Genomic DNA, 24,970 nt, shown 5'->3' on the forward strand with positions numbered 1-24,970 from the left:
CTGGTTGGGAGCCCATTCTTATAGGGAAATTTGATTTGTCAAGTCAAATAAAAAAATTAGATTTTCAACATACAGATGTACAATGAAAGTTATCTGGCCACAAAATATATTTAAATGACAAAATTATTTTAAATATATTTTTAAAAGAGTTTTTCAAATAAAATATAGAGATAATTTTATCATTTCAAATACATTTTATAACTCAATTTATAATTCATAACCATTTTTCTCAAAATCAAAAATTTTAAAATAATAATATATTTTTTGTTGAAAATATAATATTAAAATATGTATGTTGAATGTTGAATGTTGAAAATTAGGTAAAATTAGGTGTTGAATATTGAAAATTAGTGTGTGATGATGTATGTAATGAGGTAATTTATTTTGGAATATTTGTATATGAAACTCTATAAATAGAGCACTCATTTGTGAATGAAATAACAATTGAGTTGAGAGAAAAATATTATAAAGTGTGTAGTTTGATAATTTTGAGAGTTTGAGATTTTTACTTTTTACCGTAAATTTTTACTTTTTCACAACACGTTATCAGCACGAAGCTCTAAAAGTCCTACATACTTTTCCAAGCTCCAAACAGAAGAAAAAGGTAACAAAAGTAATTATATTTATTTTACTGTTATTTATTTATTGTGTATTTATTTAATATACAATATAATGTTATTATTAGAAATAATAAAATAAATTTTTCATAAACTTGTTATAAATCCTGGGAGGATGTTAAGACGACATCCCACACTCCCGGCAAGGGATACGACAAGTATAAAAGCCTATAAGGTTTTTAAACAAAATAAATTATGACAGTCGTTATAATATTATGATATGATATATATAATTATTTAAACATGTCTAATATTATATATACCATATTATTACCATAAAATTATACAAATACATACATTTATTCTTTTATTCACCAACGGTCATAAACGGTAACAAAACGGCTAGTTTTTGCCCTATAAATATGATCTCTCAAACTCATTCAATCACCCCAACTTTCTCTTCTTCTCTAAAAATTATTCTTCATCAAATTTTCGGAGAAAAAAGAAGATGGCTTTCGCAAGATTATTTTTAATTATTTTAGTTATCATACTCACGAGTCTTGTATTTATCGGAGAATATCCTCCTCGTGTGTTTTCTTTATTTTTACGAATACTTGTACTTGTTGTTTATCCATTACTTTGTATTGCAATATTCATTAACTAATAAAATGCATCGTGATTTTTAGTACCACCATGGCAAACTTGACAAAGCTCGAATTCATCGCTCTTGACATTACTGGGAAAAATTATATGCCATGGACTCTAGATGTAGAAATGCATCTCGAGTCATTGGGTCTAAGCGAGACCATTAAAGAAAATGGCATATGCACGTCACAAGAAAAGGCAAGAGCCATAATATTTTTACGTCGACATCTCGACGATGGATTGAAATGTGAATATCTGACTGAAAAAAATCCCATGGCTTTGTGGAAGGGATTAAAAGAAAGATTTGAACATATAAGAGAAGTTATACTTCCGACCGCCCGGGATGAATGGAATACATTAAGATTCCAAGACTTTAAAAAAGTCAGTGATTACAATTCGGCGATGTATAGAATAATCTCGCAATTGAAATTTTGTGGCCATGAGATTACTGAATCTGAGATGCTTGAAAAAACATTTTCCACATTTCATGCATCAAATATTACTCTACAGCAACAATATAGAGTACGTGGATTTGCCAGATATTCTGAACTCATCGCCTGTCTTCTTGTGGCGGAAAAGAACAACGAGCTTCTAGTGAGAAATCATCAGTCCCGACCCACTGGATCAACAGCATTTCCCGAAGTAAATGCTGTAAATAAAAATGAATTTAAACCTCGGAACCAAAATCAAATTCAAAGACAAGATTTTGGTCGAGGTCGAGGTCGAGGTCGTGGACGTGGACGTGGACGTGGATTTGGCCGTGGTCGTGGTCGAGGCCGTGGTTTTGAAAATAATAGAGATAGTTATTTTTATAACTCATCTCAAAAGAGCGTCCCAAACCATCCACAGAAAAGGCATCATGAGAATACAAGTGTTAATGAGAATCACTCAAAAAGATATGAAAGTTCTTGTTACAGATGTGGTACTCCAGGACATTGGTCCAAAGTTTGTCGAGCCCCTGAGCACCTTTGTAAACTTTATAAAGAATCATTAAAGGGGAAAGAAAAGGAGACCAACTTCACTGAACGCAGTGACCGTTTGAGTGATTCAACTCATCTTGATGCTGGTGATTTTATGAATGATTTCTCTGGAAATGATCAACATGTTGGTGGGATAGAAATGAACAATTTTGATGCTGCAGATTTTCTCAATGATTTTTCTGAAAATGAACAATATAGTGGTAGAATATAAATGTACAATAATTTGTTTTTCATGTATTCATAAAATAATGTTTTATTGTATAATTATGATATGTGTTATATTTAAATATATATTGCCAGTAATTTATTTCATTGCATATTTTTTTTGAAGTTCAAATATGGAAAATGCTATGAGCAAAGCTGAAGTTTGCATACCCGATAGTGGTACAACGCACACTATCCTCCGAGATAAAAGATATTTCTTGGAACTAAAACCAACAAAAACAACGGTGAATACAATATCAGGTCCTGTAGACTTGATTAAAGGATGTGGTAAAGCACAATTTTTGTTACCTAATGGTACAAAATTTTTGATCAATGATGCTTTATATTCACCACAATCGAAAAGAAATTTGTTGAGTTTTAATGATATATATTCCCATGGGTATGATACTCAAACAATGAATGAAGGGAATGAGAAATATATGTGTCTTATCACATATAAATCAGGAAAGAAATATGTGATTGAAAAATTACCAATGCTCCCTACTGGATTGCATTATACACATATAAGTCCCATTGAATCAAACATGGTAGTTGATAATTCTTCGATATTAACCAATTGGCATGATCGATTGGGACATCCTGGTTCAACAATGATGCGAAGAATTATAGAAAATACACATGGTCATCCGTTGAAAGACCAGAAGATCTTTCAGAATAATAAGTTTCAATGTAAAGCTTGTTCTCTCGGAAAACTTATTATAAGACCATCACCAGGCAAAATCCAAACTGAATCACCAATGTTTCTTGAACGTATTCAGGGTGATATTTGTGGACCAATCCATCCACCATGTGGACCATTCAGATACTTTATGGTATTGATTGATGCCTCCAGCAGATGGTCACATGTATGTTTATTGTCAACTCGAAATGTTGCATTTGCAAGATTACTTGCTCAAATAATAAAATTGAGGAATCAATTTCCCGATTATACAATCAAGAAAATTAGACTTGATAATGCTGGTGAATTTACTTCCCAGACTTTCAATGATTATTGTATGTCTATGGGAATCATTGTTGAGCATCCTGTTGCTCATGTACATACACAGAATGGATTGGCTGAATCATTGATTAAACGTCTGCAATGATTGCTAGACCAATGATTATGAAAACAAAACTCCCTATTTCTATATGGGGACATGCAATTTTACATGCCGCTGCATTAATTCGCATCAGACCAAGTGCATATCATAAATACTCCCCATTACAGCTTGCATTTGGTCAAGAACCAGACATTTCTCATCTGAGAATTTTTGGATGTATGGTGTATGTGCCTATTGCACCACCGCAACGAAAGAAAATGGGACCTCAAAGAAAGGTTGGAATTTATATCGGTTATGATAGTCCATCAATCATTCGATATCTTGAACCTCAGACAGGAGACGTGTTCACAGCACGTTTTGCTGATTGTCATTTTAATGAGGAAATCTTCCCAATGTTAGGGGGAGAACAGAAACATACCGAAAAGGAAATTACGTGGTATGTATCATCATTGTTACATATGGATCCAAGAACAAAACAATGTGAAAAGGATGTACAGCAAATTGTACACTTGCAAAGAATAGCAAATCAAATACCAGATGCATTTGCAGACACAAAAGGGGTAACTAAATCATATATACATGCTGCAAATGCCCCTGCTCGAATTGAAATTCCAAAGAAACAAATGGAAGATACTCATGATGTCATTAAACGCCTGAAGCGTGGAAGGCCAGTCGGTTCCAAGGATAAAAATCCTCGAAAAAGAAAATTCATAGAGAAACACGATGATCACAAAATAAAGAATGATGTTTCTGAAGAAACACATGATGATCACAAAATAGAGAATGGTGTTCCTGAAGAAACACATGATGATGAAAATGTTCTGTCAGAACCACAAACTGACGAGAATCATGAAATCTCTATCAATTACATTAATACTGGAAAAATATGGAACCGAAAAGATATAGATGAAATTGATGATATATTTTCTTATAATGTGGCAATCGACATCATAAATGATAACGAAGATCATGAACCAAAATCTTTTGGTGAATGTAAAAATCGGCAGGATTGGATAAAATGGAAAGATGCCATCCAGGTTGAATTAGATTCGCTAAATAAACGTAATGTTTTTGGACCTATAGTCCTTACACCTGAAGGTGTAAAACCTGTTGGATACAAATGGGTTTTTATTCGAAAGCGAAATGAGAAAAATGAAATAGTAAGATTTAAAGCTCGACTTGTTGCACAAGGTTTTTCTCAAAGGCCTGGAATTGATTATGAAGAAACGTATTCTCCTGTGATGGATGCAATTACGTTTCGGTATTTGATTAGCTTGGCGGTATCTGAAAATTTAGAAATGCGTCTTATGGATGTTGTTACAGCTTACTTATATGGATCACTTGATAGTAATATATATATGAAAATCCCTGAAGGATTTAAGATGCCTGAAGCACAAAGTTCAAAACCCAGAGAATGTTATTCTGTGAAATTACAAAGATCGTTATATGGGTTAAAGCAATCAGGTCGAATGTGGTATAATCGACTAAGTGATCATTTGATGAAAAAGGGATATGTAAACAATTCAATATGCCCTTGTGTTTTCATTAAGAAAACAACATCCGGATGCGTAATTATTGCTGTATATGTTGACGATTTAAACATCATTGGAACGAGTAAGGAAATTCAAGAAGTTGTGTCATACTTGAAGGAAGAATTTGAAATGAAGGATCTTGGAAAAACCAAGTATTGTCTGGGTTTGCAAATCGAACAAAAAGAATGTGGAATGTTTGTTCACCAGACAAATTATACAGAAAAGATTCTTAAACGTTTTAATATGGATAAAGCAAATCCTTTAAGTACTCCAATGGTTGTTAGATCATTAAACATAGAAAAAGATCCATTCCGTCCATGTGAAGATGATGAAGATATTCTTGGTCCAGAAGTATCATATCTAAGTGCCATCGGTGCCCTTATGTACCTTACAAATTGTACAAGGCCTGATATATCTTTTGCCGTGAATCTGTTGGCAAGATTTAGCACATATCCAACAAAGAGACACTGGAACGGAATTAAACATATATTCCGTTATCTACGAGGAACGACAGACTTGGGACTTTTGTATTCAAAAGATGCTAATCCAAGTATAATTGGTTATGCTGATGCTGGATACTTATCTGATCCACACAAGGCACGTTCCCAAACTGGATATGTATTTACTCGTGGAGGCACTGCAATTTCTTGGCGTTCACAGAAACAAACACTAGTAACAACTTCATCAAATCATGCCGAGATTATTGCACTACATGAAGCAAGCCGTGAATGTGTGTGGTTAAAATCAATGACCCAACATATCCAAATCTCATGCGGATTATCATTCGACGAGAAACCTGTGATACTATATGAAGATAATGCTGCATGTGTTGCTCAAATGAAAGAAGGATACATAAAAAGCGACAGAACTAAACATATTCCTCCTAAGTTCTTCGCATTCACCAAGGAGCTTGAGAAGAATAAATGTATTGATGTTCGTCACATTCGATCAAGTGAAAACTCATCAGATCTCTTCACAAAGGCACTTCCTACGTCAATATTCAGAAAGCACATATATAATATTGGGATGCGCAATCTACGAAATTTGTGAAGAACTGTTCATGTCAACATCAGGGGGAGTTTACGTGACTGCACTCTTTTTCCCTTACTATGGTTTTTATCCCAATGGGTTTTTCCAAGTAAGGTTTTTAACGAGGCAGTATAAAAACACGTAATGAAGACAATCATTATGATCATCATCACAAGGGGGAGTGTTGAAAATATAATATTAAAATATGTATGTTGAATGTTGAATGTTGAAAATTAGGTAAAATTAGGTGTTGAATATTGAAAATTAGTGTGTGATGATGTATGTAATGAGGTAATTTATTTTGGAATATTTGTATATGAAACTCTATAAATAGAGTACTCATTTGTGAATGAAATAACAATTGAGTTGAGAGAAAAATATTATAAAGTGTGTAGTTTGATAATTTTGAGAGTTTGAGATTTTTACTTTTTACCGTAAATTTTTACTTTTTCACAACATTTTTAACTTTTATAGATTAAAAAATAGCTGTTTTTTTAGACTGTAATTTGGAGCTTAAAAGTAGAGAATGACTTATCGGGTCAATAATTTGAATTAAATGATTTGAGACATCCATGGTGGCTGCCCGCTGACCTATGCCATGACCTCAGCTCCTCCGTTTGGGCCTGTTTTTATTTGTATATCCTGTCACACGATTAATGACCGATCATAATTGATCCTAATATTTTTAGCTAGAGTTGTCGAAACGACTCGATGGAATTAGTCATTCAAAATCTATCATGTGGAATGATGAGATGGTCGGTCTATCAATTTTTAGTTATATTTGATAGAATAGTTCGAAACTCGTCACAATACACCATTTGACAGGACACGATGGGTTAATCCGAAAAACCAACCTATTTTGACAACTGATCAAATATGAGGTTGATAGCTTGAACTCGAAACAATTTCTTTTCCAGGTTATATTCTGTCACCATGTTGCCATTTCTATGTAGATTGAATTGACCCTTAACCTGATTTCGCACGCCTTCGGCCCCTAACTCGAATTCTAGAGAGGGCAGACGGATGCTGTTGTGAACACGGACAGTTCGGTCACTTGAATGAGCCAACTATATATCACATTCAAACGGGCATAAGACCACATAATCGCTTTAAACAATGTCCGATCTTCGCATGTATTTATTTGAAATCGCAATGTTTCGATCGTTCGTCATCATGATCCCTTTAAGCTTGACGATTTATTATTTGAATTATATAATGGTTTGTTTCTTTTTCCCTGGTGTAGGCTGAGAGAGAAGCAAGAGACAGAATATTGAAGTTTTATATGTATGAATATTTGGTATTTCATTCAATTAATCTACGTGTAATGGGTCTTCAGGACTTCCTATTAACATTTTTGCTTTATGATATATCATACTTGCGTACGGGTTGAATGTATACGTTGCAATGTTATTTGATTGGGGTTTTTTTTTCCCACGATCAATATCTTCGATGCGCATTGAGTAAAAAGACGAACTGACACAATATATGAATTTGTTTTGTTTATGTATTCAGGTTGTGAAAGAAGAAGTTTGATAATTAGGCAAAAACTTCTGTGAGACGGTCTCACGGGTCGTATTTGTGAGACGGATCTTTTATTTGGGTCACCCATGCAAAAGCATTACTTTTTATGCTAAGAGTATTACTTTTTATTGTGAATATGGGTAGGGTTGACTCGTCTCACAGATTATGATCCGTGAGACGGTCTCACATGAGACCTACTCTGATAATTAATGTGAAATTTATCCCCATCACACTTGGAATATATATATATATATATGTGTGTGTGTGTGTAAAAGTATATATGTTTCTATACATAGTAGGCTTCCGCCAAATAAATCATGCTAAAAAAAGAAATAAATGTGAATCAGTACAATATTTAATAATATTCCAATTACCAATATCATCTATTAATTTATTTTTAAAAATAATATTCCTCATTATTTCTAATATATCTATTGTTGGATAAATTAAGGTTTTAGTGTCAAAAAAATTTTATGACAAAATTTAACTATGCTAAACTAAAGTAACCAAGTCCAGAAGTTAAACTGAATTAATAAGATTGGACTAAGTCAAGACTAAACTGACACAAACTAAAATTTATATGTTTACCAAGTCTATCAATCGATAAAATCTTCATACATTCTCAAATACATCAGTTTACGTCTAAGGGAAACTAAATTGATGTTCGGATAATTTTTTCGTACCAAACCGACTGCAGCAGTGTACAATTGTCAAAAAATGTTGACGTGGACAAAAGACAAGCCAAGAGACATTATTCTTTGGAACAAACCTTGTTTGAAACTCGAGAACGTTGGATTCAAAGTTTGTAAATAGAGAAAGAGTTCAGTTTAGTAAAGCTCTACGGCTTTTACAAAAGATTCAAGCTTTCAAGTATCTGAACTAAAATCAGTCAGTTGAGCACACTTTACAAATAATTGTACCGGGATAATACTCGTTTTCGTCCTTATTGTTTAACTTTTTTCCCATTTCAGTTCCTCTTCAATTTTGACTGCTTAAGTAATCCTTCATGTTTTCAAAATCTTCCTGAATTGGTCCCTGCCGTTATGTTGACGTTAAGATTAACGTTGACTCACATCATGTGCCTTTCACATGCTATTTTCTTTTCGAAGACCAGTCGATTTATCTTTCTCATTTTACTACCCACCTCCACAACAACCCTAATCCCCAAATCAATCTATGAAAGGTGAGGGAAGTGCGAACTATCCTTCAACAAAACTCACCATTTGAAACATGTACAATGAGAAATTACCTGTGAAGGAACTTACTTTACATTCTTTTGTCTTGCTTATTCATGAATATAACTTGAACTTTTGAAAATATACATTTTTCATATTTCCAACCATTTGATTAGGGATATAGGTTTATAACTTCCAAGGATACCTTATTGTTTCAAGGGGTTGATAAAACTCTTTGATCCCTTTAATTTTGATGCATTGCAGTTTTCGAATAGTGCTTGGAACACAACTTATCCCTAAATCAGATTGATTTATAAATTGGATAACACTTTAATTTATTAGCATGTTGTGGACTTGCGGAAGGTTATGTGATGAAAGGGGCAGGTGAAGCAAAAACTATTTTCTGAAATCTTTCCTAAGTTTGTCATTCCCATGTTTATCTTAGTCCTAGTCACGAGTGCACATGCATACTGTGACGTCCCGAAATTTGAGATTCACATGAACCACGTGCGTGCAAGTTATTAAATTCCTTATGTATTTTATTAAATGGTTTTCATGCATGCTTAATTCATTGATTTGGGTTTTAATTCACGATTTAAGAATTTGCATTATTTTAATATTTATGTTTAATTGGTGCACGTTAAAATACTTTTCGAGTTTCATGTTTCAGGCGATTATTCGAGGCGGGATCGAGGAAAAGACCGGTGACGATTTTTAGCAATTTAAAGTGTGGTATTTTATTTTAAGTCAAGAGTGGGGCATTTTAAATAATTTATTAAGTTTTTAGTATTTTAAAAGCCTTATTTATGTATTTAGGAATTGTAGAGTTTGAAACTTTTAAAATTAGCATTTTTGTGTGTGTTATTTGAATTAAGGAGTTTATTTGAAATTAGTGTGTATTTTATTTCTAAGAAAGTGATGAGCTAGTGTGGGTTAACTTTTAATTATTGGTTAAATTATTTTTAAACAATATTTTAATCCCCTAATCTAGCCACACACACACACTACACGACTTTCACACTTTTACACACACACACACACCGATACATACACACACTCACACACATTCAGAATTTTATTATTTTGAAAGAGTGAAACCTAGGGTTCCTCAAGCTAGAGCAGCCGCCCCTTCCCTCTTCGATTTCCAGCAACTTTTCGTGTGTTTCCTTTGAGGATTTTAGTGCCCCGTTCGTCCCGGATCAACCTCGCATCCCTCTCCGCTTCGGTATCGTCGTCACGGTATTTTTGAATATCAAAAGGCACGTATATTCTGTTCTTTCTGCATCGATCTTGTCATAGTATGCGTTGTGTATTTTTATGCGTGAAAATTTATGTATGACGTTCGTCGTTTGAGCGGAAACTGATTTGAATGCGTTTGAAATACTTTTTAGATCTGAAATCTCGTAACTTGCTGTTCCTCTCGAAACTGCGATTTTTTCGTCGAGAATTTGAGATAACTTTCACCTACAAAATTGTAGAACTTTTCGATACCTTCGTTTTGATATAAAATTCGAGATTTTTGGATGAAAATTGAGTGAGTTATGACGTTTTTCGTGGGACTGCTCAAGCTACGACTTTTATGTAAAATGTGTTCTTGAAGTTATTTGTTGCAGGCTTCGTTGGACATCGCCGGGCTTGTGCTACTGCATTTATATATGTTACGAGATGTATTTAGGTGTTATTTGGTGGTTCGTTCGGGTCGGGTTTGGCTTGGGATGTAATAGAAGTCGTAGGAAGCGAAACGATGCCTAATTACGAGTTATTGTTGTGTTGGAATTAATTGTTGATGCTTAGGGACGTTTGGGGCGTTTTTATGGGTTTGAATCAATGTAATAACATCCTAGGATGAGTCTAGAGGTGTTGGTTCATGATCCTTAGGCTTGGATTGAAAGGGTGAATGAATAAGTTATTGAATTTTCGTGAGTTTTCAAGTCCAGTGCCTACCCGGACCCCTTCCCGGACCCCTACACGGAGTCCGTGTCTGTTTTCCTTCAAAAATACGAAATTCCAGAGCCTACCCGGACCCGTACACGGACCCCGTGTACACCCTTTTTGAAAAAAAAAAAAAAAAAAATTTAAAAAAAAAATTATTTTTTTTTATTTTTTTTAGGATTTGCTTCGGGGTTCTATATCATGGTTTAGCACCATGGTTAAAATTTATTTATGTATAAATATAGGATTAGTTTTGTGGTTTTACGTCATGGTTTAGTACGATGATTAAACGAGGTCCAGCCAGGAGCGAACTAGAATGTCCTAAGCTACTTATTCACTTTGGTGGTGAGCTCGAGTACCTACGTCTAAGACATGCAAGTTAAGTATTTAAAATTTATGTTAGTATGTGCAGTAGCGGCCCCAAGTGAGATCCAACGAATCCCTCAACGCCAAGTAAGTATGTTGACGTGCAAGAAAATATTTCAAGTTTTTGAGGTATGCTAAATGTCTTGTGACCAAATTATGTTTAGGATTGGAAAGCGTTAAATTATGAACGGTGACCAATCCGCCGGTTAAATTATGAACGGGTTAGATCGTGGTTGGAAAGCGTTAAATTATGAACGGGGACCAACCAGCCCGTTAAATTATGAACGGGGATCTCATGTATGTGGCAGTGGATACGTCTCTGTCAGCCAAGTACTGTGGTTTGTCTGATCAGGCATTTATTATGTATGGGTCACTTGCTTTGAAACATCCTCTACGCAAAATGATGAAGTTATGTATGTTCAAGTATGCAGTATGTTTATGAAAGTTTATGTTTTTACGCAAATGTTAATTAACTCTGATTTCTTGGTTCGAGGGAAATACTTTGAGCAAAACTTTTGTGAGCAAATTTTATTGTAGTACTTTGAACCGCCATGTCTTATGGGGGACTTGGTTGGGATATTTTTATGGCAAACTTTGAATATTATTTTATGTCTAAGAAAATTTTTAATTTTTCCGCAAATTTTTAAGTATGAAAATACGGTACGTTACAGTTGGTATCAGAGCAGTGTTCTTGTAAAGGGTTATGCCTACTGCCAGTCGCAAGAAGCTCACGAAGTCACACCTCAAGTCTGTAAGTTTTAAAGTTTTGCATTATGTTATGTTGTAAGCATTAAGTCATGATTTTCGCATGTGCATGTTTTAATGCTATACATCACCTGTGTGTCTACATGACATACGTTTTAGAGTACAGGCTTACCTGTCGTTATGACTTGAGATTGGATCTTTAAAATTTTATGCATGTTACGACATGAAATGAGAAATTGTTTAATCTTCTTGCATGCTGGGTGGTGGAATTGGAAATGAGTAAGAATTTTGCTTTTGGGTGTTAGGAAAAGTTGGAAATGATTTGTTTATTTTAATTTTTGGTTAGTAGTACTGATGTTATAATCGTGGGTCATGAGTTGAACTTGACAATTATGAATGCTTTTGGGACTTGTAGATTTTCTATGAAATTACTGATGGTTCGTGGTTGCTAGCTGAGTTGATTTTTGGAGGACTCCAAGGATTAATGATTCGGGAAAACGACGATCTTTGGAAGTATACAAAGCGTAGAATTTATTTAGTATGCATGCTCCCCCTAGTTGGATTTAAGGATTTAATTGCACGAATGGAGAATTTTAAGGACCTAGTGGTAATGACCAATAGTTTCAGGACCTAAGTGCAAAGATAAAAATCCTAAGGGACTAGTTTCGAAGTTATCGTTTGGGATTAAATTCCGAGTTTCGAGGATTTTAAGGTTTAATGAGACTAAAATCGAAGATTTTATTGGGGACCGGAAATGCAAATTTTGAAGAGTTGTAGTGCCAAAAATGTAAGTTCGAGAACTTTAAGGGTCAAATTGCAAATTCAGAAAATTTTGGGGATTAAATTCGAATTTTTGAGGAACACTTGGGTTAAATCAGTAAAGTTCGAGGCTATGAGAATTGAATTTGGGTCTAATAAGCTTCAAATTTTTGAATTTTATGTTGCGAGAAACTTACACAATGGAATTAGGAACACCAAGAACTTATGGGTAAATGTGGAATTTCCGAAATTTAGGACAAACTGGATAATTTTGAGGAAATAATGAATTAATGCTACAATTTTAAGGAATTTGGGGGACTAGTTTAGTAGTAAGTGAGAGTTGAATTGTTTAAATGATAGGGATTTTCGATGATTTAAGCTCGAAGGGATCATTAGAACCTTAAAGTATCGGGGTTATAATATTATAAGAAATGGTAATCAAAGGGATTGTAAGATGAATCGACATTGGGCTCGAAAAGTTAAGCGCTAGTGAATTAATGTTGCGGCAATTTAAAATTCAGGGTGATAACAATTTGAGGTAAAGTTGATCGGTTAGCTAAGTTATAAGAATAGACATTGAGTTGGCGAATTTTTTTTTTTTTTTTTTTTTTTTTTTGGGAACTTAAGTTGATGTGTCATAAGTTTTAGTCATGGTTGTAACAGTCAAGCTTGTACTTTTGTTGGAATTTGATCTTTCTAGAAGGTTGGGTATGGTTGATGATTTGGTTATTTGATAGACGACGCATGTAAGAATTGAGGTAGACACCTTGTCTTGGGAAATTTTTTTGTAAGTTATTAAGAAACTTTGGAGTAAGTGAATATGTGTGTTGGAATTATGTTATCCAAAACTATTTGGGTTGAGTAAGGGTGAATTTCAAATTTATGGGGACATTTGTTCATACGGAATTTTTGGGTGAAATAAAAACAAAAGAGAATTAGTGGTGTTCAACATGAGTTATCAATGAAGGAATTTTAAGATTTTTATTGAGTAAGAAATCTACAAGCTTGATATAGGGATTCTAGAATTCTATGGTTTATAAGTGAATTTGATTTATTAGAGTTAGTCTAAAGCTAATATGGGATAACTTATTAAGTTTTATACGCTAGGATTAATTAAGCATTGAGGATACTTAAGAATGCGACATTTGTTTCAATGAGGAAGGCTCAAGTGTCTTAGGCTTTAACTATATTGTAATCGTGAAGAAAATAGTTTAAGCTTGTGATTGATGCTAGAAAGTTTTTCTTATTTAAGGAGAGGGTCGATATTATATATTTTGGGGTTTTACGGATTTATGTTACTCGAAATTAAAGGTTGGCAACAATTTTATATTTGGGACGTACTCGTAAATAGCTAAGTTATGTAAGTTTGTATCGTAAGGTAAATATTCGATTCAGGGATTGTAGGCCAATATTAACATATGGAGTTAAGATAAGGTGTATCTTTTAAGTGTATTGCCGAGGATAGAAGTTGATCAGTAACCTTTGGTGCTAAGAGTTCTTAAGTTGAACTGCATAAATGCTAATGTAATAGGTCGTTGACATTACAGGTATAGTATAAAGAAGGTAAGATACGATAAGTTTGAACCTCCATTTCTAATATTGGGAACGACGAGAAAAGTCAGAATTCGAGGTCGTAGTAAAGTAAACTAAGTTACCATAAGCCGTTTAAGTTGTATTTCGCAAACGAGGTTTTTGGTAGGCAATTTAATTAGGATTGAAGAGACGTAAGGACAACATAAAGCTTAATTTATCAGAGTAGCGCAGCGGTAGCGTGGATTGTTGGGATACTAGAATTAAGAATCTAACTTTTGGATTATCGAGGATAAGCGAATTTCAGGGACGAAATTCAAATTAAGGGGGATAGATTGTGACGTCCCGAAATTTGAGATTCACATGAACCACGTGCGTGCAAGTTATTAAATTCCTTATGTATTTTATTAAATGGTTTTCATGCATGCTTAATTCATTGATTTGGGTTTTAATTCACGATTTAAGAATTTGCATTATTTTAATATTTATGTTTAATTGGTGCACGTTAAAATACTTTTCGAGTTTCATGTTTCAGGCGATTATTCGAGGCGGGATCGAGGAAAAGACCGGTGACGATTTTTAGCAATTTAAAGTGTGGTATTTTATTTTAAGTCAAGAGGGGGCATTTTAAATAATTTATTAAGTTTTTAGTATTTTAAAAGCCTTATTTATGTATTTAGGAATTGTAGAGTTTGAAACTTTTAAAATTAGCATTTTTGTGTGTGTTATTTGAATTAAGGAGTTTATTTGAAATTAGTGTGTATTTTATTTCTAAGGAAGTGATGAGCTAGTGTGGGTTAACTTTTAATTATTGGTTAAATTATTTTTAAACAATATTTTAATCCCCTAATCTAGCCACACACACACACTACACGACTTTCACACTTTTACACACACACACACACCGATACACACACACACTCACACACATTCAGAATTTTATTATTTTGAAAGAGTGAAACCTAGGGTTCCTCAAGCTAGAGCAGCCGCCCCTTCCCTCTTCGATTTCCAGCAACTTTTCGTGTGTTTCCTTTGAGGATTTTAGTGCCCCGTTCGTCCCGGATCAACCTCGCATCCCTCTCCGCTTCGGTATCGTCGTCACGGTATTTTTGAATATCAAAAGGCACGTATATTCTGTTCTTTCTGCATCGATCTTGTCATAGTATGCGTTGTGTATTTTTATGCGTGAAAATTTATGTATGACGTTCGTCGTTTGAGCGAAAACTGATTTGAATGCGTTTGAAATACTTTTTAGATCTGAAATCTCGTAACTTGCTGTTCCTCTCGAAACTGCGATTTTTTCGTCGAGAATTTGAGATAACTTTCACCTACAAAATTGTAGAACTTTTCGATACCTTCGTTTTGATATAAAATTCGAGATTTTTGGATGAAAATTGAGTGAGTTATGACGTTTTTCGTGGGACTGCTCAAGCTACGACTTTTATGTAAAATGTGTTCTTGAAGTTATTTGTTGCAGGCTTCGTTGGACATCGCCGGGCTTGTGCTACTGCATTTATATATGTTACGAGATGTATTTAGGTGTTATTTGGTGGTTCGTTCGGGTCGGGTTTGGCTTGGGATGTAATAGAAGTCGTAGGAAGCGAAACGATGCCTAATTACGAGTTATTGTTGTGTTGGAATTAATTGTTGATGCTTAGGGACGTTTGGGGCGTTTTTATGGGTTTGAATCAATGTAATAACATCCTAGGATGAGTCTAGAGGTGTTGGTTCATGATCCTTAGGCTTGGATTGAAAGGGTGAATGAATAAGTTATTGAATTTTCGTGAGTTTTCAAGTCCAGTGCCTACCCGGACCCCTACACGGAGTCCGTGTCTGTTTTCCTTCAAAAATACGAAATTCCAGAGCCTACCCGGACCCGTACACGGACCCCGTGTACACCCTTTTTGAAAAAAAAAAAAAAAAAAATTTAAAAAAAAAATTTATTTTTTTTTATTTTTTTTAGGATTTGCTTCGGGGTTCTATATCATGGTTTAGCACCATGGTTAAAATTTATTTATGTATAAATATAGGATTAGTTTTGTGGTTTTACGTCATGGTTTAGTACGATGATTAAACGAGGTCCAGCCAGGAGCGAACTAGAATGTCCTAAGCTACTTATTCACTTTGGTGGTGAGCTCGAGTACCTACGTCTAAGACATGCAAGTTAAGTATTTAAAATTTATGTTAGTATGTGCAGTAGCGGCCCCAAGTGAGATCCAACGAATCCCTCAACGCCAAGTAAGTATGTTGACGTGCAAGAAAATATTTCAAGTTTTTGAGGTATGCTAAATGTCTTGTGACCAAATTATGTTTAGGATTGGAAAGCGTTAAATTATGAACGGTGACCAATCCGCCGGTTAAATTATGAACGGGTTAGATCGTGGTTGGAAAGCGTTAAATTATGAACGGGGACCAACCAGCCCGTTAAATTATGAACGGGGATCTCATGTATGTGGCAGTGGATACGTCCCTGTCAGCCAAGTACTGTGGTTTGTCTGATCAGGCATTTATTATGTATGGGTCACTTGCTTTGAAACATCCTCTACGCAAAATGATGAAGTTATGTATGTTCAAGTATGCAGTATGTTTATGAAAGTTTATGTTTTTACGCAAATGTTAATTAACTCTGATTTCTTGGTTCGAGGGAAATACTTTGAGCAAAACTTTTGTGAGCAAATTTTATTGTAGTACTTTGAACCGCCATGTCTTATGGGGGACTTGGTTGGGATATTTTTATGGCAAACTTTGAATGTTATTTTATGTCTAAGAAAATTTTTAATTTTTCCGCAAATTTTTAAGTATGAAAATACGGTACGTTACACATACAATCACTATCAATTTTCAGTTATTTTAGATGGTTTGTGGTATGTTATCATATATTATTTCCTACCTCATTTTGAATATTTAATATTCAGCAGCTGCCCTTCAAATTCCTAAATGTGAGCAACTTAGCATGCTCTGTAGATTTACATAATGATTTTGAACATTGCTTTGTTATTTCAACGCAGATAAGTAGAGATTTACAAGAACTGGAGCCCTCTATTGGTGAGCAGTTGGCATCCTTGCTCTACCTTGAAAATGGGAATGAAAACTCGGATATTGTGCCCTTCGAAGATAATGAGGAAGAGGAGGAGGAAGAAAGTGAAGAAGATGATGAAAGCCTTGGACAGGCCTTTGGAGTTCAAGGCAGGGGAAGGGGTAGAGGAATGATGTGGCCTCCTCAAATCCCTCTTGCACGTGGAGCTCGGCCTTTTGCAAGTGTTCAAGGTTTTCCTCGTAACATGTTGGGGGGCGATGGATTTTCGTATCGAGCTATGAATCGTGATGGTTTTCATGTGCCTGAAATTTTTGGTATGGCTGCTCCTCGTGGGTTTGGACCATATGGTCCTAGTTTCTCTGGTGATTTTGTAGGTCCTGCCCCTAGTATGATGTTCCCTGGTCGACCTTCAGGTGGATTTGGGATGGTTATGGGTTCAAGGGCTCCTTTCATGGGTATCGGAGCTGCTACCATGACTAGAGCCGGTAGGACAGTTGGTATGCCTTCTTTTTATCCACCACCTCAATCACACCTTCCCCAAAATTCTTATCGGGTTAACAGAGATATGAGGGCACCAACTAGTTATAGGAGTGGGAATTCAGATCGAGTTAAAGGTACAAAGATGGTAGGCTCCGACGGTGGACCAGAAGATGAAGGGCAACATCAGCAGAGTGGTAAAACTCAACAATATGATCATTTCAGTGCTGGAAACTACAGGAATGATGAAAGCAGCAGGGAATATGAGGCTCCAAGAAGGTCTAGACGTGGGAGAAAGAAAGAAGAAGAGTCGTAAATGGGAGGCGGATTCCGCCACCATCTCCAATGAACCCATCCACTGACAAATTTTCCAAAATGAAGCATTCTGTATTTGTTTGCCGTGGGAAATATTTCCTCCTAGTGTTCTAACTTCTAGGGAATAAAAATTTTGCAAATGGGATGTAACTAGTAAAATTTGTTTTAACGTTGTCAACAGGCCTTCAAAATCTTCGTTTTCAAATATTTGCATCATTTAGAGATTTTTTTGTAGATTGATTTGGGGATTAGGATTGTTGTGGAGGTGAGTAATAAAATGAGAATGATAAATCGACTGCTTTTAAAGAGAAAAGAGCATGTGAGAGGCACATGATGTGGGTCAACGTTAATTTTAACGTCAACATAACGGCAGGGACCAATTCGGGAAGATTTTGAAAACAGGAAGGATTACTTAAGCAGTCAAAATTGAAGAGGGACTGAAATGGGAAAAGCGTTAAACAATAAGGACGAAAATAGGTATTATCCCAATTGTACCTGATTGAGGATTATTAAGTGCAAGGATATTGCAATATTATAATTCATTATATTTGATAACCACATGTATACTGTTATCAATTCAGTTGAGGTATACTAGAAGTTTCAGTTTGGCGGTGTTTAAGTCCAAACTGAACTGAGATATTGCAAATTACTTGTACTATCCAAAGCCTTCTATTGTGAACCTTCCAAAAAGAAGAAGGGATGACATAGAGGTTTGAGTTCTATGAACATCCATAAACAAACTTGCATACTTTTCACTTTCAGTTTAATATTCAGTTTACATAGCCAAATCATTCTCAAATTTGCACTAATCTGTCAGTTTGACTTATTTCCGCACATTTGTTAGTCAACTGATATCGACAATCGAGAATATATTATTTAGTTGTCAATCTGACTGAATTAAGTTTAAAGAAGCGATTTGTGTCTAATGTTTACTCAACACCCCTTCTAAACACTACAACCGATCATATCAAGTGGTATCGGAGCAATGTTTATTCTCGACTCTGAACATTTCTTTTCAAATGGATTCATTCAGCAAATATAAGATAAAATAAATGCTTATTTAGTTGTTCAGGATGATGATATGTTGTCCGTTGTCTTTAACTTTTTAACAACGATTTTAATGAAATCCGTTGTTTTGAGCATTTTTTTAAAGCAAAGACAACGGTTTTCTAAAAATCATTGTCTTTTAGCGTTTTTTGGGGGGTCAAAGACAATGATTTTTAGCGTTTTTTTAGGACAAACGACAACGGTTTTAGAAAACAGTTGTCGATTAGTGTGTTTTTTGAAAAATAACAACGGTTTTGCATAAACCATTGCTATTTTTAGCGACGTTTTAAGCCTATCGCTATATTTAGCGACAGTTTTGCTTAAACCATTGCTATTAGCGACTGTTTAATTATCGACGGTTTTACCAAAAATCTTCGCAAATTGTCTATAAATATCCGCGTTTTTTGTCCATTTTCCTACACACGATAAATTTTTCTCTTTTAGACGATTTTAATTTCGATTTAGTGTAAGTTTTTTCGCTTCAATTCTCGGTAAATTTCTAAATGTTGGTTAAGATCATGAATATTATTAGCTAAGTCAGATTGTAAGTTTTTTTGGTAGATTTATTAAATTATAAAAGTAATTTTTTAAATTTAACTTAAAAAATTAGCGACGGATTATGTCTAAACTGTCGCTAATTTTAGCGACGATATATCATAAACCGTCGCTAAAACCGTCACAATATGATAGCTACGACAACGGTTTAAAACCGTTTTCGTTGAACGCACTTTCAACAACACTATTAGTTACAACAGTTTTAAATGACCAACGACAACGGATTTTATCCGTGTATTTTAGCGTTTTTGTTGTAGTGATTGAAAGTCGAGACAACCATAGTCATCACCGACGGTGCGCCTCAAATGATAGAAAAAACTAAGAAGTAAATGGATGAATGATGGCAATAATAGAGCTAATCTTTATAATGTGGATAAGGATATTCTGTACAAAATTCTTGATAAGAACACATTTAGCAAAATAAAAATGTGTAAGACTACTAAAGAAATTTAGGAAAAGTTGATTCATTTGCGCAAAGGTAATGAACAGACAAAAAAAAACAAACTCTCTGCAGCCATACATAAGTTTGATAATATCAAGATGAAACCTGGAGAATCATTGTCTGACTTTGATGAGAGAGTCGGTTGAATTGTGATTGAACTAAGTTGCACTTGGAAAAGTGTACAGGAACCGAAAAATGATCTTGAACGTAATGAATAGACCAAAAAAACAAACTCTCTGCGACCATACATAAGTTTGATAATATCAAGATGAAACCTAGATAATCATTGTCTGATTTTGATGAGAGATTCAGTTGAATTGTGATTGAACTCAATTGCACTAGGAAAAGTGTACAGGAACATAGAAGTGATCTCGAACGATAATTAGTCTACCTCTCAGTTGACTAAGACTCTAACAGTTGTGTAACTGGAACCTTTAGTTTCACATGAGAATCAGTTGAAAATTTGAGAAATGATGCCCATGTCACTGTCTACGGGTGAGCATATATTTGATTTTAGTGCAGCTGATTTTTCATGAGATGACCTTGTCAATGGACTTTATGACATGGTCAATAAGTTCCAAATACTTTCGCAATAATTCGAGGAAGTTAAAGCAAAGAAAATTGACCTGCTAGACAACAAAAATGAAACTAACTAGGAACAGTCTAGTGAAATGTTGAGTCTTAAGACAAATATTGCTAAACTAAAACTGAGAATGAAAGAATACAAGACGAGGACCAGAGGTTAAAATATGAGAATATGAAGCTAACTAAACTAGTTTCATCCTGAAACAAGTCTTCAGCTACCCTAACTAAAATGCAAGAGTTGCAGAAGCCAATTAGAGACAAAGCTGATATCAGTTTTAGCAACAATGAAAGCATTCCTGATACAAGTACTCGACCAAAACTGGATATGCTCAAAGAAAAATGCATTCATTTCGTTAGATCCAGTTTGCTATATGAATATCAAGAAATCATCCCTCAAGTTGCAAACATGTTGAAAATATGAGTAAAAACAAAAAAGTTTAGTGTTGGTTATGTGTCCGAGAGTTCCAATGCTAAGCCAAACTAGAAGCTTAACCAAACCAGTTTAGTTAGACATAACTTGATGAAAAGAAAATCTAACTGATACTTTAACAACAAGCCTGTTCAGAAAAGATATATGCTAACCAATGAAGTTCGAAAGGATACAAAACATATGGTTTCTAATGCAAACAGAACACACCACACATATGCGAATGGACAACATATTTGGAACACATCAAATAGTCGATCAGTTAAACTGATCCAAGTTTTGGTTCTAAAAATACTAATCCCGTCTGGACCCAAGTAAATATGGGAACTAAGAGTTATTCTTAATGATGTGAATCTTGACACGAATAAATAGCAAACACGATTAAAAATAAATCGCACCCTCTATTCAATTACGATAATAAGATTCGTATGTTTTTCCCGATCTTTTGAATCAAGTATTGTTGTGTTATTCACCTCTAAACTACGAAAGTCTAGCAACAATTAAACACGGAATAACAATCGAAAATTAGAACGAACCTTCGAAGAACGATGCCTACGACAATCCGCACAAGAACGATCGACAAACGCCACAAAGTTATAAACTTTGATAAGTTTGATTTGTTTTAACAAAGCTAAAGCCTTGAAAAGTTGAGAGAAAAATCTCACAAATTTGATAAACTCAAAAATAATATGTGTATTGTGTCTAGAATTTCGTCCAACATAGTCTAGATATCAAAAGATACCATGAAATCTAGTTTCCTAACAAAATAAAACTCTAAAAAAAGGTAATTTTGTCGCGCAGAAAACACTAGGCACGGACCCCGTGCAGACCTCCGTGTCTGGGTCCGTGTACATACTGTAACTCATCTTCAGTCGGGATCAAGGGACACGGACCCCGTGCTCACCTCCGTGTACGGGTCCGTGTAGGCACTGTATTCGCCAAATACATAGGGCACGGACCCCGTGCCTGGGTCCGTCTGTAGGTCCGTGGAGATACTGGATTTGCTCATCTCATGAAGTACAGGACACGGACCCCGTGTGCAGGTCCGTGTGCAGGTCCGTCCAGACTCGGTCAGCTCCATCAATGCTTGAATGACATTCCGTTGGCCTCCAACCGTACTCTCATGCATCACGACTTCTTCAGGCTTGCTCATGACTCCTTGTAGTGCCTCCTTGAATCTCTTTAGTCGACCCCTCGTGATTGGTCCCTCTGGCAACTTCAAAGGATCCCATGCTTTCCTTGGGACGTCCATGTTTGCATCATCCTCCCCTTCTTGAAAAGGATTTGTCCTCAAATCTTGCTCGTCACCTACATCAAACAACGACAAGTCACTAACATTAAAAGTAGAGCTAACATTATACTCACCCGGCAAGTCAAGTTTGTAGGCATTGTCATTGATCCTCTCAAGAACTTGGAATGGTCCATCGCCCCTAGGCAATAGCTTTGAGCGTCGCTTCTCCGGAAACCTCTCCTTCCTCAAGTGTAGCCACACCCAATCGCCCTTCTCAAATACCACCTTCTTTTTCCCTTTGTTGGCTTGCTTGGCATATTGCTCATTCTTCTTCTCAATATTAGCTTTTACCTTCTCATGCAACCCCCTAACAAATTCAGCCTTCTTTTTTCCGTCCAAGTTTAACCTTTCACTCACAGGTAAAGACATCAAATCCAACGGAGTCAAAGGATTAAAACCGTATACAATTTCAAGTGGCGAATAGCTAGTAGTAGAATGCACACAACGATTGTAAGCAAATTCAACAAATGGCAAGCAATTCTCCCAATTATTTAAGTTCCTTTTAAGAATAACACGTAATAAGGTTCCTAACGTCCTATTAACTACTTCAGTTTGACCATCAGTTTGAGGATGACAGGTCGTAGAAAACAGTAATTTAGTACCAAGTTTAGCCCATAGTGTCTTCCAAAAATAACTTAAGAATTTAACATCACGGTCCGACACAATGGTCCTAGGCATGCCATGCAGCCTAACGACTTCTCTAAAGAATAGGTCCGCAATGTTAGATGCATCATCAGTCTTGTGACAAGCAATAAAGTGTGCCATTTTAGAAAACCTATCCACAACAACAAATATAGAGTCCCTCCCCTTCTTTGTCCTAGGTAACCCCAAAACAAAGTCCATAGAGATATCAACCCAAGGTTCACTAGGGACGGGAAGTGGTGTATATAATCTATGTGGTAGTGTCCTAAACTTAGCTTGTCTACAAGTTACGCACCTCTCACAAATACGCTCAACATCACGTTTCATGTGTGGCCAATAAAAATGTTCATGCAATGCACTTAAAGTTTTAGCCACCCCAAAGTGTCCCATCAAGCCACCCCCATGTGCTTCCCTAACAAGTAATTCACGAATTGACGACTTAGGAATGCACAATCTATCATCTCTAAACAAGAAACCCTTATGCAAGTAGAATTTATCATGTGGACCATGCATACAAGTTTCAAACACTTCCTTAAAATCATCATCTAGCACATACAATTCTTTAACAAGTTCAAACCCCAAGATTTTAGATTCCAAAGTAGAGAAAAGCACATACCTCCGTGATAGTGCGTCGGCCACTATGTTTTCCTTACCTTGTTTGTACTTGATGATGTAGGGGAACGTCTCTATGAACGCCACCCACTTGGCATGCCGCTTGTTCAGCTTTTGTTGACCCTTAAGGTGCTTTAGAGATTCATGGTCCGTATGGATCACAAATTCTTTAGGCCTCAAGTAGTGCTGCCACGTCTCAAGAGTCCTCACAAGTGCATAGAACTCCTTTTCATACGTGGGATAGTTCAGCGCTGCCCCATTGAGCTTCTCACTAAAGTACGCCACCGGCCTTCCTCCTTGCATCAACACGCCACCAATACCTACACCTGAAGCATCACATTCAATTTCAAAGGTGTTAGCAAAATCAGGTAAAACAAGTAAAGGAGCATTAATCAACTTTTGCTTAATAAGGTTAAAGGACTTCTCTTGCTCCTCGCCCCAATAGAATGGAACGTTTTTCTTGATTACCGCCGTCATCGGTGCCGCCAATGTGCTAAAATCCTTGACAAACCTCCTATATAAGCTTGCAAGACCATGAAAACTTCGAACTTGACCAACATTAGTAGGCGTTGGCCAATCTCGAATAGCACTTACCTTGTCTCCATCAACTTGTATACCCTGTGAACTTACCACAAACCCAAGGAAGACAAGTTTGCTAGTACAAAAATCACATTTCTTCAAGTTAGCATACAAATTTTCAGCCTGTAATGTGATTAGCACAAGTTTCAAGTGGTTAACATGCTCTTCTAAGTTTTTGATATACACTAGGATATCATCAAAATAGACCACAACAAATTTTCCTATGTGTGCACGCAAAACATGATTCATCAACCTCATAAAAGTCCTAGGTGCATTAGTTAAGCCAAAAGGCATAACCATCCACTCATACAACCCATATTTAGTTTTAAAAGCAGTTTTCCACTCATCACCTTCTCTCATCCTAATTTGGTGATACCCACTTTTCAAATCAATTTCGCTAAAAATGAAAGACCCATGCAATTTATCTAACATATCATCTAGTCTAGGTATGGGATGCCTATACTTAATGGTTATGTTATTGATTGCCCTACAATCCACACACATATGCCATGAGCCATCTTACTTAGGGACTAGTAAAACAGGCACCGCACAAGGTGACATGGACTCACGCACAAAACCCTTATCTAATAAATCACTTACCTGCCGTTGAAGCTCCTTAGATTCCTCCGGATTGCTCCTATAAGCTGGACGGTTCGGCAAGGCACTCCCGGGCACCAAATCAATTTGGTATTCAATCCCCCTCAATGGTGGTAAACCTTGAGGTAGCTCCTCCGGAAATACATCGTCAAATTCCTGCAATAGTGAAACAATAACGCTCGGAAGGGATCCGGCTATATCACTTGTGTTAAGGAGGATCTCCTTGTAAAGAATTAACACAAGTGGTTCATGTGTGTGCAAAAATTGTTTCAACTCACCTTTTTGGGCCATATATGATTTCTTTTTGGCCTCTTTCCTCTCCTTTTCTTTTCCCTCATTTTCTTTCCTCTCTTTTTTTGTTTTTATGG

General features: G+C 35.7%; 1 protein-coding gene across 1 annotated transcript; it reads left to right on the forward strand.

Moving 5' to 3' along the window:
- The first annotated feature begins 13,116 nt into the window (after positions 1-13,116).
- Positions 13,117-17,826, forward strand: LOC140835289 (30-kDa cleavage and polyadenylation specificity factor 30-like). Its single transcript, XM_073200779.1, has 2 exons — positions 13,117-13,191; positions 17,005-17,826. Exons 1-2 carry the CDS (start codon positions 13,117-13,119, stop codon positions 17,824-17,826), a joined length of 897 nt encoding a protein of 298 aa, XP_073056880.1.
- Positions 17,827-24,970: the final 7,144 nt, after the last annotated feature.

Source organism: Primulina eburnea, chromosome 6, assembly GCF_022965805.1.
Source record: "Primulina eburnea isolate SZY01 chromosome 6, ASM2296580v1, whole genome shotgun sequence".
NCBI lineage: Eukaryota > Viridiplantae > Streptophyta > Magnoliopsida > Lamiales > Gesneriaceae > Primulina > Primulina eburnea.

Excerpts from the sequence above, each read along its gene's own strand:
- LOC140835289 (XM_073200779.1), top strand. The coding sequence starts at position 13,117 with ATGGTTGTAACAGTCAAGCTTGTACTTTTGTTGGAATTTGATCTTTCT. Across the intron at positions 13,192-17,004 it reads TGGGTATGGTTGATGATTTG|ATAAGTAGAGATTTACAAGA; the intron begins GTTATTTGATAG and ends ATTTCAACGCAG.